This window comes from Aethalodelphis obliquidens, unplaced genomic scaffold, assembly GCF_003676395.1.
Source record: "Aethalodelphis obliquidens isolate GAN/ISIS:26980383/991018 unplaced genomic scaffold, ASM367639v1 scaffold2, whole genome shotgun sequence".
Lineage (NCBI taxonomy): Eukaryota > Metazoa > Chordata > Mammalia > Artiodactyla > Delphinidae > Aethalodelphis > Aethalodelphis obliquidens.
Window position 1 is genome coordinate 44887045 of NW_020837946.1, and position 17014 is coordinate 44904058.

General features: G+C 35.2%; 1 protein-coding gene across 2 annotated transcripts in view; it reads left to right on the forward strand.

Moving 5' to 3' along the window:
• COL5A2 (collagen type V alpha 2 chain) overlaps positions 1-8377 on the forward strand; it is a 182133-nt gene extending 173756 nt beyond the window's left edge. For both annotated transcript variants that reach the window (XM_027126120.1, XM_027126110.1), the window contains exons 51-54: positions 1634-1925; positions 3570-3757; positions 5761-6000; positions 6686-8377. In XM_027126120.1, the coding sequence (XP_026981921.1) occupies positions 1634-1925; positions 3570-3757; positions 5761-6000; positions 6686-6832 (867 nt within the window). In that variant the 3' untranslated portion in view covers positions 6833-8377. The remainder of the gene's footprint in view (positions 1-1633; positions 1926-3569; positions 3758-5760; positions 6001-6685) is intronic.
• Positions 8378-17014: the final 8637 nt, after the last annotated feature.

The window sequence follows — 17014 nt, forward strand, 5'->3', positions numbered from 1 at the left end:
GTATTATAATTAGAATTATGGAAATGTTGCTTTGCTTTAAAAGGCAATAGACTAAATGTGAGATTTGATGAATGCATTCATTCATGAAAATGCTGGAAAGTGAAGCCTCTGAAATCGAAGAGTTATTTACTGCAAATGAAATTCAGAAAGGATTTCAATGAAAACTTTTAATAAAATATTTCAGTAGTATTGACTTGAGGATTATGTAAAGCTATAAAAATTGCTTTAGTTAGACTTTGGCTTCTTAGAAGACAAACTTTGAGAAAGTCTCCTCTATCTGTCATGCTTGTATGTATATATGTGCATGTGTGTATATGAGTTTATGCATCCCTCCCTCGTGTTTCTTCCTCTTTGGTTTTATTTTCCTTTTCTTATTCTGTCTCTGCCCTTTATTGTCAATACCATTAAGCCAAATATTTATTACTTATTACATGGAAAGAATAGCTTTACATTTCCTGTGGTCATCAAGAGGAATATTTTCTATTTGTTTATTTCTCTATCTTTAAATGGAAAACAGCCACAGAATTGGAATACCTCTGACTTATGTGGCTCTTGATTGACTTCATCTTGTGTTTTAGTGGTCCTTGATAGAAAAAAGATCTCCTCCCCTGAGATTAGCATAAAGGAATGTATGGAATCATGATATGATCTTAAAGAAAAAAAAACACACAGATTTAAAAGTCTCCTGACGGTGAGGAAATGTTTGCACTAGAGGTTGATGCAACTTTCCAGAGCCATGTAACAAGTGGCGGAGCCAGTAACAGAACTCCAGCCTTCTGCCTGCCAGGACTGTACTCCCCACGAGAGATGTGGACCACACATATCTTCAGGTTGTCGGTTAATTCTCTCAAGTTGCTGAGTTCTTCCTTGAGAAAATGCAGAAGGAAATTAATAGAGAGGATCCACTTTTCTAGCCTCTGCCAATTTTTGTGCTTATCTCCCTTTTGCTCTAGTAGTTCTTGTTCGGCAAAAAAAAGTAAGACAGCTCTTTATTTTTTGCTAATAAAAAGGGCAAAGAGAACTTCCTCCAGTTTTGTTTAGTATAGAGAGGATTTTGACCTACACACTAACTAATGCACATAAAAAGACTTCCTGTGCTTTCCCCCTTATTAGGGAATACGGGGAAATTCTCTTACGGGTGTTTCTTGTGTGTATTTCCTTGGCGTTGATGTGTAGTCTTATAGAACTAGCACCCACAATTCCTCTGCATATCCTCATTCAGCTTCTGTCCATAAATCCTTTTAAAACATCTTAGTTGTGCCTTGCCCAGAATAGTTTGGAAATGAGTGTGCATATCTATATATTCTTAACATAAAGTGTATTGCATCTTCAAGGGTAAACATCAAAGCAAATATTTTGTGCTTTGCTCTTTATTTACCTCAGATGCCAACTTGGAGATATGTTGCCTGAAAAGCAATTATGCATCATTTCTCACCCTTGGAATGTTACAGGTTCACAGGCCAGAACCATCTAGTTTAAAAAGGGCATGAGTCACAGATCTCCCAAGTACCATCACATTGGGGTGTTGCATTGTAACTCTCTCTGCACCAAGTCCCATCAATGCCTTTGCGTCCAACAGAAAAACAAAAACCAAAAAAATGTGTTAAATGTATTTCCAATTTTTTTAAATTAGGGTCCTCCTGGCGAGCCTGGTCCCCCTGGCCCTCCGGGTCCCCCTGGCCACCTTACAGCTGCTCTTGGGGATATCATGGGGCACTATGATGAGAGCATGCCAGATCCACTTCCAGAGTTTACTGAAGATCAGGCAGCTCCTGATGACAAAAACAAAACGGACCCAGGGGTGCATGCTACCCTGAAGTCACTCAGTAGTCAGATCGAAACCATGCGCAGCCCTGATGGCTCTAGAAAGCACCCAGCCCGAACTTGTGATGACTTAAAGCTTTGCCATTCTGCAAAGCAGAGCGGTGAGTAGACAGCTGCCCATTTGAGCAAAGCTCATTGCTTCTGATGTGTAATTCTCCAATGCATTCCAAAATATTTTATTTACTCTCTATTTAGTGATAGACACAAGAGAGAAAATGGTGGACAGTCACAGAGTTTGTGGTTTAGTGGTGGGGATGGCCAATGATATGAAAAATTAGGGCGTGAGAAGCTAAGCGCTTTAATAGAGGACGTAGCCTATTCATGATCCAGTTTCACGGTGGTAGTTCCATTTCCATCCAGAAGTCTTAAAATATTGATAATTTTGTGGTGATATAAATGTCCAAAATACTTGCTTACGCAAGGTTAAATATATTTGGTTACCTCAGTAATTCTCAGGGATTTAATATGCTAACATATAGTTGGATCATCAAGAGTAGAATAAAGTATAAATTTTATTTCCCAAATTTATTTGAATATGGAATTCTTTTCATGTCATTTACTGTTCTACAAATCACACTTCAGTAATCTCTGCTGCAGGATTATGTTATAGTTATGTTATAAAATATTTTGGAATTAAATAGTCTTTTTCTCTAGTTGTATATACCATGCCTGAAGTTTGCAAAATTCTATCATTTTGATTAATCTAATAAGACCTGGAAAAGAAAGATCCTAGGCCATAGGAATGAGCTATGAAATGCTTAAGAGTTTCAGTTAAATTTGAAATGATATTGACAGGGATAGCTAAAATTGTTATCTTTGCAGAATAAGCAATTCGATTACTAACTCTATACCTTACATCCCACCATCAAATAAATGCCCCTTCATTTCATTTAAAATGCAGTTTTTCCTACATAGTTTATATATATATTTTATGTATACATACATATATTTATATATTTTATACATACGTTTTATATATACATACATATATTTATATATTTTATACATATATTACATATTCTATTATATAAACGGTATATATTTATATATACATATATAAATATACATGTAATATATATACATATATTTTATATATGTACAAAATATACACACAGATGTGTACATAGACATATATGCACAAAAATTTATTAGTTTGTGTGTTTACTGACTGTATCTCTAGCACCAAGCACTATCTTGGTATATCCTGCTTCAAGGATCTCTTCTACATGAGAAGATCAATTCTAAATAAGGCCAGTGAGATAATTCATAGCATTCTAATTGTAGTTTGACTCATTTACTTACTTTATTCATAGTTTTGAATACATTATTTTATTACATTTCCATTATTATTTGTTTTAAAATATTGGCTTTACAAATTAAGTGGGAACACGTTCATTTTGGCAAAGCTGCTTACTTACTGTGGATTCTCTCTTTTTGGTATAGTTTCTCATTTGTAAAATGGGTTAGTTTCTCATTTATAAAATGGGTATAATGATATTTTCTTCACATTTGTGTTTTGAGCCTTAGGCACCTTTTGGCAAGGTGCCTGGCATGTAGAAAGGGCCCAAATGCATAACAGTTACTTTTTCCTTAGCTGCAGAGTGTTTCTTTAACTGTGATTCTCTCTTCAAAGAGTCCTTAATCAATGACCTCATATTTTCGAACCCTCTGTTGATTCTTTTAGAGACTCATAATCATGTTTGAAATTCTTTTCATTTAGCAAATATTTTTATTTTGGAAAATAGGTGAATACTGGATTGATCCTAACCAGGGATCTGTTGAAGATGCAATCAAAGTTTACTGCAACATGGAAACAGGAGAAACATGTATTTCAGCAAACCCATCCAGTGTACCACGTAAAACCTGGTGGGCCAGCAAATCTCCTGATAATAAGCCTGTTTGGTATGGTCTTGATATGAATAGAGGATCTCAGGTAATTTAATATATTTACTTAAAATTGTATTCATTGCTTGTCATTATTTATTGTATGTATTTAGGACTGTGCTATTATTTTTTGACTGGGTTTATTTTGAAGTGATATATTCTCATTAGTTACAACTGCGGTATCATTGCATAAACATTACTATGAATTAAATTAACATAAATTTTGAATGCTAATTTTCCCATTGATGGAATGTACAAAAGTAATTATTTTTTCATATTAGCTCCTTTAATGCATATGACACTGACTGTGGTGTAGACTTGAAGGGATCTTGCCATAGTTGGAAGACAGGAAGTATATTTAGCGTCAGAAGACCTAGGTGACTCATACCTGGATGTCTTACTAACTTTGGGACCTTAGGAAGTCACTTAACCTTTTGGAGCTTCAGTTTCGCCATTTTAAAGTGAGGGCAATAATATTTATCTCATAGTTTCTGTGTGTATATAAGATGCTTAATATAGTGTCTAGTATTTGGTAAGTTATGGATAAATATTAGATAATTACTATAATATTATTTTTAATGATTGAATCACTTTGCAAACCTTTTAGTATTATTTAAACTTAAGGCATTTTTATGATTATATAAATTGTATTGATATTTTTCTGAGTCTAGTCCCCTCTATGTTTCTTTCATGGTCCAGTGTTTAGATTCTAATTCTATTCCAGATCTCTTTATGGCAGCCTAACTCTGAAATTTTCTTCTCAACTCTGCTCCTGACCTTTTCTCAGAATTCCTGTTCATAATAAACATAGTAGGAGGACATTATGGGTATATGCAGGATATACTAGAATCAACCATTATTTAATGAAAAGGAAAAATTTTTAATTTAAATATACCTAAGTGAAATGTAATTTAGTTAGCATATTATGTAAAAAGCTCATATAGGAGCATTGAAAGTAAAGCTCAAAGTAGAAGATGGGTAGGAAATATCCTGTAGGAAGTTATTTTTGATTATTTGTTTTAGCTAATGGAAAACTCGTACTTCATATTTCCTACAAGTATATAACAGTCGGGTTAAAAAAGATTTTATACCAATAGTTAAGTCCTAATTCTTATTATAATCAACAATAAAAACAGTGAGTTATTTTTGCTACATGATTGAATATCCAAACCTATGCCCAAGTATATAACTTCTTCTAAAAAGTAATATTCAAGATTTTTTTTAAACAAATAGAGAAGCAAATTTAAAAATACTTAAACTTTCTCTGGTGAGTTATAATTAGCTTTGGTTTCATCACCACTTGTTTGGGGTAGTAAGGACAAACCTTCTTATTTGTGAATATTCATAGAAATTTTAAGGTATTTTTATGTATATAGGTATAATATCTTGTTATATGAAAGAATAATACTCTTCAAAAGAAGTAATACTCTTCAAAATTAATTTGTCTGAAATCAATACACACACACACACACCACTATAAAACTAATCAGTATTACATATATTGGGGCCCAGGGCAGGCCGCTCCAAAATATGATTCAGTGGCATGTTGATTATTTTGAATTAAAGTTATTTAAGTAACGGTTGATGCAAGAGGGACACTTTGACCCTGCTCTTTGTCTCCCCGAAAGCAGGAAATAAATCTCCCTTGTGAAAGGTACCGTCCCTGTACTGGGGGACAGAAAGACATTTTTATCATCAGAGACAGGGAATTTAGAGCCAAGAAGCCTGTATAAACAAACCTTGTTACTTCCTTATTAATTTACTACCCAAGCCCAAACTTTAAATTCCTTACCAATTACATACCCAAACCTAGGTTTCTTTGTCCTGTCAATTCCTTTCAAATTTATTGTTTTATTGTTTTTTTGTCTAAAAAGTATAAAAGCTGCCTGCTTTGGCCACTTCTTAGGTCCCATTTCTATGAGACCTCTGTGTCCTGATTTAAAGTTGTTTCTTTTTCTCCTGTTAATCTGTCTTGTGCCGATTTTATTAGTCCAACCATAAGAACTCAAGAGGGGTAGACACATATAACAAAGACTCTTTTTGTTTTTCTAGTTTGTTTATGGAGACCACCAGTCACCTAATGCAGCCATTACACAAATGACCTTCTTGCGCCTTTTATCAAAAGAAGCCTCCCAGAACATTACTTACATCTGTAAAAACAGTGTAGGATACATGGATGATCAAGCTAAGAACTTCAAGAAAGCTGTGGTTCTCAAAGGGTCAAATGACTTAGAAATCAAAGCAGAGGGAAACGTTAGATTCAGATATGTAGTTCTTCATGATACTTGCTCCGTAAGTACTTTTGATCCATATTGATCTGGTTGAAGAAAAAAATCATTTTGTTAAAAATACTGCCCTGGCACTAGAGGTGGGGGCAATTTTACCCTGTATATAAACACAACAGCAGTTTGTTTATAGTTGTTCCTTAGGGTAAATTTGAATGTGTGTTAGTACGTGAAATACCGGTAGAGGTTTTAATACAAAACAATAAAGGACTGGATCCTTGCAGCTCTTTTGCAAACTCACTTTGGTTCTCCTGCAAGTTACTTAGTTTATTTAATCTCAATTCCATGCTTATGATTTCCTGATTCTAAAATATGCAATCAATCTGAGTTACCTTACATTTTTCACTGATTTATATGTCTTTCCCCTTGCATATCTAGATATAAAAAAGGAAAATAGTTAATGATGAATTATGGTTTCACTTGTGAAAATCAAAAAGGCTTTCATAATTTATATTGTTAGTGACCATTTGGGAAGCTGCAAAAGAATAAAGCTCATTTTCTCAATTTAAAGAATGAGAGAAATGCCTGCCAGTTATGCCAGTATCTCACTTCATGTTAGCAGCGCTCTTACTTTTAAATAGTGCTCTAAAAATCATTGCTTTTACCTTATAAAAACTGGTTTGGAAGCTGCTGTCCAAAATCTTTGGAGTAATTTGTATATGCTGTTAACCCGTTGTACCATTTAATTCCAGAAACGAAATGGAAATGTGGGCAAGACCATCTTTGAATATAGAACACAGAATGTGGCACGCTTGCCCATTATAGATCTTGCCCCTGTGGATGTCGGCAGTACAGACCAAGAATTTGGCATCGAAGTTGGGCCAGTTTGTTTTGTGTGAAGCAAGCCGAGATACATCAACAATGAGCACCACCCCGACCCTCAATGACCACCACCATTCACAGGACTTTGACTGTTTGAAGCTGATCCTGAGACTCTTGAAGTAATGGCTGATCCTGCATCAGCATTGTATATATGGTCTTAAGTGCCTGGCCTCCTTATCCTTCAGAATATTTATTTTACTTACAATCCTCAAGTCTTAATTGATTTAAAATATTTTTCAATAAGCGGTTTAGGTTTAAGATGATCCATGATTATGACAACCTTTAAAAAAAGTAAACTGTTTGAATAAATAAATCTCCATTTTCTTCAATTTATTTCAATGTAATGACAAAATTGCTTAGTATTTATAAGAAAATCTTTCTTCCTGGCAGATAGCTTAAAGAGTGGGGTATGTAAAACCACAACACATGTTTATTTCACGTGGCTGCAGTTGGAAAAATAGAAAGTAGTGCCCTTTTGTGACCTCTCATTTCCAGATTATCAATTAAAAATGAAAGCAAAATGTTTATCCTTGTGATTGAAACCCACATGCATGTCTTGATATTGTATAACTAACATGGAGACTCTTTAAAGGGAACCATGAAAAACATATCAGTTTCTCACTGTCTTAAATGGAATGTTAAAATAGTATATATTCAATGGAATTTCTGAAAAAAAAGTAATCCTAAATTTTTGTAAAGTGTGGTGAATCTAGACTTCTTCCTCATTCAATTTTAAAGCTACCTTTCCCTCTTGACTCGATCTATCAATATAGGTAGAAGTTAAATGAGTATACCGTTGAATACATTTGAACTTCCTTGTTTAAGAAAACACAGAATGCTAAATAATTTCCACATAACTTTAAAAAAAAGTGTTCAGGACCCAAAGTTGAGAGTCTTCCACATGTACCATCTCATCTTCCTGAGGCCTATAACGAAGAAAAAGATTTAGAAACTCAGAGTTGTGGAGCTGATTCTAATCAAATCTGATGATTGGAATTAGAACATTTGGCCTTTGAACTCTCATAGGAAAAATGACCCAACATTTCTTAGCATGAGCTACCTCATCTCTACAAGCTGGGATGGACTTAATAGTCTTGTTTATATTTTAGATACTAAAAGGTGCTATGCTTCTGTGATTATTCCAAGACTGGAGATAGGCAGGGCTAAAGTGTATTATTATTTTTCCTTTAATGATGGTGCTAAAATTCCTTCTATAAAATTCTTTAAAAATAAAGATGGTTTCATCAATACCATTTGTGAAAACATAACTGTTACACTTCCCGTTTCTGAAAGAAGGAGCATTGTTCCAGTGCCTGTTCACTGTTCATCTGTCATACTGTATCTGGAATGTTTTGTAATACTTGCATGTTTCTTAGACTAGAACATGTAGGTCCCCTTATGTCTCAAGGATTTTTTTTCCTTAATTGCATTTGTTGGCTCCATTTTTATTTTTTCTTTAAAAATAAACAGCTGGGACCATCCCAAAGGACAAGCCATGCACACAACTTTAGTGATGTATCTCTGCAAAGCATTGAATTAAATGCACGCTTTTGTCATGTCAATGGTTTTCGTTTCGTGGAATTCCTTTGAACATATTAGATCCATTTCATTTTCAGTAGTGAAAAGTTAGGTGTCGTGGTATTCTTTGTTTGCCATTTGTTTAAAAGATAAAACAACAAATACCTTTCATCAGGTAGATACTGGCTTATAAAGAAAATCAATTTGCAGCATCACTCACAAAGGCAACACGACACTAATTATCACTCTCTATGCCCTTAAAAATCTCAGGGTACTGACTATTGATAACAAGAGAAAAGCAACTTATTTTTCATGGTTGAATAAACTGTGATAATAAAACGTATGTCCCAGTGTATCACATATGAATTTAGCCTAAATGTTTGCAGAGTTTTACCTTCAATATTTATTTCACAATATTTTCTCCCAAATTGGTTATTATTTGAGCTCCACGTCTTGATTTTGAATATTTGAATGTGTATATACCTAAAGATTTGTGAGTTTTGTTTGTAGTAACACCTCCTCCAAGTCCAACCTATACAAGTTGTACAAGTTCAGCTAGATGAGCCAGAAATGCGTGGTGATTCTCTTAAGTCAAAAGCACTAATAATTTTCAACTATAGAAATACCACTTCTTATTTGAACCTCAGGAATGTTACAAATAAAAGGCTGTCCCAGACCATTCCAGAATCCCTCAAATTTCTTGCCTTTGTTCCATATCTATAGGTTTCATTAGACGAGTGTACTTCTTTCCGTCATGTCCAACGCACACCCCAAACTCTGCATAATCAAAAGTGAAATAATCTGCAGCTGGGGAGGATGGTGAAATTAATTTATTATTACTTTATTAAAAATACAAATGAAAGTTCCCCAAATGAACAGAAAGGAAGAAAAATAGCAAAGAAAACACAGACAATGCTGAAAAAGTCCCAGACTCCTAACACAAAATTTGGCAAATGAGCCAGTTTCAATGTAACTTATTTTAAATTAAAAAAAGATTCAAAGAAATTGTAGAGAACATTTCTACTCACATCAATGTTGTTATATGGCAGAAAGCAAGTGCAAGAAAAATCTGGAAAAAAAAATAATCATTGGAACCACCTCACTTAGAGTTCCTATCCCACCATGAAAAAAGAACACCTCAAGATAACACTTTTCTTTGAAATTATGAAAATTTTAGGAGAGACTAAGAATAATCACTTAAAAGCTGATTTGGGGGCTGAGGTCCAACAGTGGCAAACCAAGGCAATGATGCTGCAAAGACAACCAAAAGCCTGTGGAGCGTGGGGCATGCCAGTAGGATGATTTTTTTTTTTTTTATCAGACTGGCTGGCTTACCCAAGAGCAGCTTTTCTTCTCAGTCTCCTTTATCAATGATCATTTTACTGAATATGTAAATGTCAGCATTCCCCAGGGACCAGTCTTTTTCTCTTTACCTTCATACTCAATACTCTTTCATCACCGGCTTTATCCATGTCATTTCTATCTAACGTCAATAGCTCCAATGTATATACATAACCTAAATCTTTCCTGGGAGCTCAAGAAATGCATGCATAAATGTTTAACTCACCATCTTCATTTGGATTTCAGAAGTACTAGTAGCTCATTATGTTTCAAAAAATTACGATACTTATATCTCAAAGCTGATTTATGTTCTGTGTTCCCTATCTCAGGCAAGAGCCTCATCATTCATCCATTTAGGCAGGCCAGAAACCTGGTAGTCATTCTTGTCACCTCTCTCTCCCTTACAATGCCAGAACCCTGGCATTGCTAAGTATTTTCAATTTTGCTTCCTAAATGTTCCTTATGGCCATACCCTTCGCTCTACCTCCACTGCCACTATCCTAGCTCACATTATCATTATTTCTCACCTGGGCTCCTTCAATAGCCTTCTAAAAGGTTTTTAGGCATCCATTCTTACCCTCTTCTGATCCATTACTCCCAGGAGAACCAGAGCGATCAATCTGAAATATAAACCTGAATATGTCACCTCACTCTCCGCCACCATCCAACACAACACACAGACATGCACGCGCACACGCGCGCGCGCACACACACACACACACACACACACATCCTTAAAAAGCTTCACTGGTAGCTTCTAGGATAAAGACAAAATACTTAAACTTTATGAGGCTCTGGCATGACCTGACTTCCTGCCTAATTCTCAAGCTTCATTTTGCCACCATCCGCTTTATTCTCTGCTTCACACACAATGAATTTCTGTCCATTTCCTAAACCAGATTCCCCATCCTGTCAAAGGCCACCTGCATTTGCATTTATTTTGCCCAGTTTACTAGTACTCATCTTTTAGAGCTCTGTTCAATGCTGTATCCTCAGGAAATCCTCCTAGAGTCCTCACCCTTCACTACCTCCCAGGTTAGATAACATCCCCCGTTATAAATTTTCTTGGCACCTTGTATTTTTTCCTTATAGCACAAATTATGATGCTTTCTATAATTGTATGATTATTTGATTAGTCTTAATCTTCTCTATTAATTGTATTTTTTATAAGGGCAGGGGCTCTTTACAAGGATCCAACATACTGCTTGATATTTGTGTTTGTTCAAAATACATTCATTGAATGAATGATGAGAAAATATCTACTGTGTAACTGGAAAAGTATATTTAGAGAATATTCATAGTTGATTTACGTACTAGCATGAAGCACATGTCATTATTACTATTGTATTGTGATTACTGTTTCTATTTGTATTACTAGATAGAAAACATAACAGAAGAAGTGATTCTATCCACAAAGGCAATAACAACATACAACACTAAGGACCTAACATGATAAGACATTTATAGAACCTGATTGAAAAAAAAACATAACTTTTGACCAAGGTATGTAAAATAAGATAAAATGGGCATAATTGTGCCTTTTTCTCACATAGGGAAACTCAGTATTTGAAAAATGTAATTCTTTTTCCTAAATTAAAATATAAGTTTAGTACAATCTTACTTAAAATCCCTGTAGGATCTTAAAAGCATGGGACATGACAAAACCATTTTAAAGCTCGTTGGAATCAAAAATATGCAAGAAAAATGTTAAGGAATCCCCCCAAAACAGAAATGCTGAGTAAAGATGGGTCACTCTTCCTATTAGATATGAAAAAAATAATAAAAATCTACTGACAATGGTAAAAGAAGAGTATTTAGACAAGAATCTATATATCTATATTAGATTTATATATATAAATACATGTCTATATTATATTTTTAATGTATAATTAAATTAATTCTCATTAATTCAATAAATGGTGTTACAGTTACTTGATAGACATTCATCATTTTAAAGAATGTTTCCTTCCTTGGTCCTTAAACCAAGACATTTCCCAAATGGACTGAATATTTCACTTTTTAAAAAACCTCTAAATGTAGTATTTGCATAAATTATTTTGAGTAGTTTAATAATCTTGGAATGGTAATGAAAGCAAATATATAAATAACAAAGTAAAATGTTGAAATATCAGATTCTAAAATTTTAAATCTATATTATAAAACTCAATGAGCATGCATAAGAGCTTGTTTAAACAGGGAAAATTTTTTGTAATAACTATGACAGAAAAGACTTGCTATACTTGCAAAAAAAAAACCCCTTAAAAATCAGTACAAAAAAGCAAACTTATGCAAAATCCTATGTAGATAATTCAGAAAGTCATAATATAAAGGCCAATAAACATGTGGAAGAAATATAATGTCATTAGAAAGAAAAACTGCAACCAAAACAGTAAGATATTAAATTTCATCTATCAGAATTTGACAAATATTAAAATGTTTGATTGTAATAGGTGTAAAAGAAGATGCAGGAAAACACTCACATACACTTTCTGTCTGTTTTTCCCACTGGATGTGGAAAGTATAGTTACAGTCATTTTACCAAATTGGTTTACTTAGAGTTCCTGTAAATGTGAGTAGATAGTGCCACCAGAAGTGATCTGGGGGTAGGAGAAAGAAGAGGATACACTGGAGATCTTCCAGAACTATGAATTTTAACAGGTGATGAGTAACTTAAAATATCATTTGTAAAAATTGCAGATACAAATATAAAATAGAATGGAACTTAAAATTCACATAACAAAACCAATTTCACAATGGTGGCCGATTAATTTACACTATAGCCTAAGAATCTGTTGTGAGTGCATGTTTTGCTTGTGTATTTCATGTAAGGATATTGGTATATTTTTTGTTTGGAATGTAGTATCCAGTTGATGCTACAGGAAGTCATTCCATGCTTTATAGGCTGTTTTTACCATTTTACCATTTTGTGGGTAAAACAGACCAATATACCAACTGAATTGAATAAACACATGGTTATAACTGATCTAAATGGAGTATGCACAGTGGAACCACAGAACTAAGCCCTCTAAAGGAGGCTGGGATTTGGAGAGGAGGGAGAGCAAAGAAGACTACCTGGAAAAGGTTTTCTCTTAATGAGTTGTGAGGGGTTAAGACAGTGTCTTGAGCAATGAAGGCATACCAGATATAAGGAACAACATAAATTAGGGTATGCAGTTCTTAAGAGCTGTGGCTTGTTCAGGGAATCCCAGTTAGGCTGACGTGGCAGTAGACTGCCTACAAGGGATTGTTTGGAGTTAAAGTAGAAAGAGGTACCATGAAGGTATGTCAAGCTAAAGAGATTGAAAATTATTCTGAAGAAGTTTTTTTTTTTTTTTTCCGGCAGCTATTTTTGGTTATAAGCTGGGAGTGTGAACATACTCTCTAGAGAACCCTTGGAAATGTGTGAGGAGGGTGTTTGTGATTATAGCAGTTGGGAAATATTCTAGGCGTTTTATGGATGGGCCAAAGATGTTGAATATCTTGCATGCAAGCTAATCCCTTTGAACAAAATCTGAACCATCCAAAATATCAATAGAACCTTTACTGCAAAATACCGAAGTTTTAAGCAAAGAAGTTACATATTGTGATTTGCATATTGGAAAGATCACCTCGGCAGCAATACTCAGGGAGAATTTTTACTGTGAGTGAGACTGACAACAGAGAGATTAGTTAGAACAAGTTTGGAGAAAAAGTAACAGGGAATGAGAAGTCAATGCCACTGAGGATGGAGAAAGAGAGATGGACTTGAAGAGATTGAAGAAATAGAATCAACAAAATCTGATGAAAGAGTGAGAGGGTGAGACAGCAAGAGATTTAGGATTATTCTCAGGTTTCTGGCTTCTTAGGTACCTGGATGGAAGATGATGACATTTACTAACATGGGGAATAGAAAAGGAAACAGGCTGAGGATGTAACTGATGTGTGTATGGAGCATCTCTCTGGAGGTAAAGTGGGTGTTATATCTAAAGATATGTGAGCCATCACATCATGCAATAATGCAGTTTCTATTCTCATTTTTGCCCTTTCGTGACTAAACTCAAGAAGACCAATAGAAAGAAATATGAAGAAAGATGAAAATTCTGGTTTAAAATCAAGCTAAGCAAAGATACCAGTGAGACTGTTATAATAAGGATCCCTAAAGATGAAATTGTACTAATTAAGCATAATCCTGTACAACTTACACTTTTAATTCTCTGCTGGATTTGATTTTGATGCCATCAACAAACACCTCAAATGATATTTAATTCACATCAATGCCTTACCATGGTACTATCTTACAAGTTAAAAGCAAAAACAAAAACACGAAGAGTGCATTTATTTTTATCTAAGAATACAATCCACCACAATTTAAAGAGTGTGTAACAAAAGCCTACATATATAAGCAATTACAGTTAAATGCCATCAATACTATAAGAGATTGGTCTGCACATATGTGAAGTAAAAAATGTGGATTCAGATGGTAATAAATAGAGGAAGGTAGAAATGCAATGTGAACAATTATCCCAAGAGTTGAAACTGTTATGAGATAGATCTTATAACGAAAGGCAGCTGGAGATACAGAATGACCACAATTGTTAGTCACTTTAATGAGAAAAATGCAACAAAATTGAAGACATCTGTAGTCCAAATGTAAGCCCTAAAGATTCAGATAGGCAGATGCAGTCCAAGCCCCTCCTTGAGACATCTGACAAGTTTCTCTGAATAATGCTGTGCCCTGTGGGCTCTTACAGGCAGTTACAGCCTTCATTCCTTCAAATCTGTGCTCTTGCTGATGCCACTGAGGACAGTTTCCAGGTGGTTTAAACTCAAGACAAGATTTGAAAATCAGACCCCCATCATTTTTATCAGTAGCACAAATGATAACCCTCCTTCTGTTTAGTCTCCTCTCTCTTCTCATAACCCTTGAATTAATCACAACCTTAGCCCTCAAAATTAAACCCTCCTTTTCTTAATCCATTAAAAACCAAGGATGCCAAATCCAACGCTTGATGATGCTTTCTCCACATAACCCCTCCCACCACAGGCACAGCATGCTGTCCTTTTCCCCTTTCCTTTGGAAGTTTTGCTCCCTAATGATTTCATTCTGGAGCCAGATGATTTCATCGACCATCTGTATAAGGGTACTTTCCAAATCTACTTAACTGCCCCTGACCTAGTATTCTCCAATCAGTCACACATTTTATCATGTTCAGCTATCCTTCCAAAGGAATCACTGTCATGGTGAACTGCCATGTAGAGAGCTGTGAGTAAGACTGGAGTTGTGTAACTTTCCTCTGAGTTCTTCTGTGTTAAGTAGAAACATCTCTTGCCTGACTTCTGATGTCCTCCTCTTGCTGTCCCCATTGTCCCCTCTTAACCTAATTTTCCCAGCAACTATGTGTATACTCTGTGACTCTTTCCTCAGTCTAGTCTTTGAAAATAAATGTGTTCTGATCCCTTGCCCAGGTTCTTCAGTCTCATCCTCTTCTTCGCTAAGATGTTGATTCATCTTTCTTTCTTCCACAGTAGGTATCTCCTCATCTCCTGTAAATCTGATGCTGTTTCACTACACTTCCCTTGACCTCAAGGCTCTCCTCAAGTAACAGCCTTCCAATAGTTAAAACCTTTATATGGGTCTACACTGAGATGTAGATTAGAAAGAAAAAAAAAAGACAAAAACCTGTCACCTGACTCTTCTAAGCTCTCTGGTCCAGACTATACTTCCAGCCTTATCTCTTACACCACCACATGAAATCCATGCTTCATCTGAAACTGGGCTAATATAAGTTGCCAAATATACTTCACATAGCCTTTCCTGAGGACCTCCAAGCAGACATGACTGTTCCTTCCTTGGGCCTTTCTAAGTGCCTTGGATCTCTCTAATACAACTTACTACGTTGAATCTCATGACATTGTTATTTTCTAAATTTCATGGAATCTCATTCTCCTTGAACCTCTTTGAGCACTTGGTTCTGAGGCTTGCATTTAATAATTGCTCAGTACTGTTGTTGAAATAAATAGATTTAGGTAGCCTGGATTCTTCACTGTCCTGTGAGCATGGAATAATTATCCCTGCTTCGATTTCTCCTCTTTTTTTGTTTCTTACTCTAAAGTGGCTTTCCTTTTTGCCACAATTTACCAAAATTATTCCCCTTCTTTATTACACAACTCAAGTTTTATCTTCTTAAAGACTTTTATGACAATATAATCACCACTGGCTAATACCTTTTCTCATCTACTACCTATATCTCAGATGGTTGGCCCAGCATAATTTAGCACTTAATTGTTCACCATCTGAAGGCTTTTGTACCATTTCATATGGGTTCAACTTATCTATTGTAGACAACACATTCCTAACAAGGAGTGATCATGTGTTATATTTCCCTATAGTGTTTGGCAGAGTGCTGAGTAGGAGCTTCTAGTAGAAAATGTGTTGCTCCACCCATATTCTCTCTTCAAAGCCAAAGCATCAGCTCCTGGAATATCTGTTACTGAGGACTCACAGCCATGCCCCTCATTAAAAATTTCCTTCAATCACCAAGACTGCCTTTCAGAAGGTTCTCCCACTCTGCACCCCTTCCAGGTTCTGGCCCAGAGTCAATGACCGTCTGAGTCAAGGTTACACAGACCCTTCACTCTTACTGTGAATTATAACAACTCTAAAGGGCCATCTCAGTTCCAGAGCTTCTTGTAGGATTTCCCAAAGCCTCGATGTCAGTTGCACGTGGGTCAGCTTCTCCTTCTGTCCAAACCTGACCTTCTGTATCTCCCGAGATGACTCCCCAGTAAATCTTCACATAAGTTGCCATAGAGTCTGTTTCCAGGGAACCCAATCTAAGACAGAGCTTAAATCTTTTTATTATTTCTCCCACCTATTTAATTATGAAATAACTCCTTTTCAAAATTGAAGCAAGTGTATCATTGCTTTTCCATCATCACTAAACTGGTGTGAAATATAGTAATCCCCATTTATAAATTTATGGACTACATAGGGTAGGCTTTCTTCTATTAATGAACATCATGTTAGATATGGTTAAAAGATGCCAAAGTCATTTTGTGTATTTTAGTGAAATTTTAAAGGGAAATAGTTTTTGAACAAGATTTAAAGAGGTGAGAAGAAAAAGGAGGAAAAATATGATCAGATAAGAATTTGTTTAAAAAAATATTGGCTATAGATGATTGCCTTTTTTTCTTTATGACATTAACTCAACAAGTGATTCTTCAAAAATTTCTGAAGACCTTAGGTGTGGTAAATTGGGAAACATAAAGATTTAGGGAGAGCTTTCATGTATGCTCCATCATATAAAATATTTTCACCAATGTTGTATCAAGCTCACTTAGTGAGTTATGATTCAATGGAG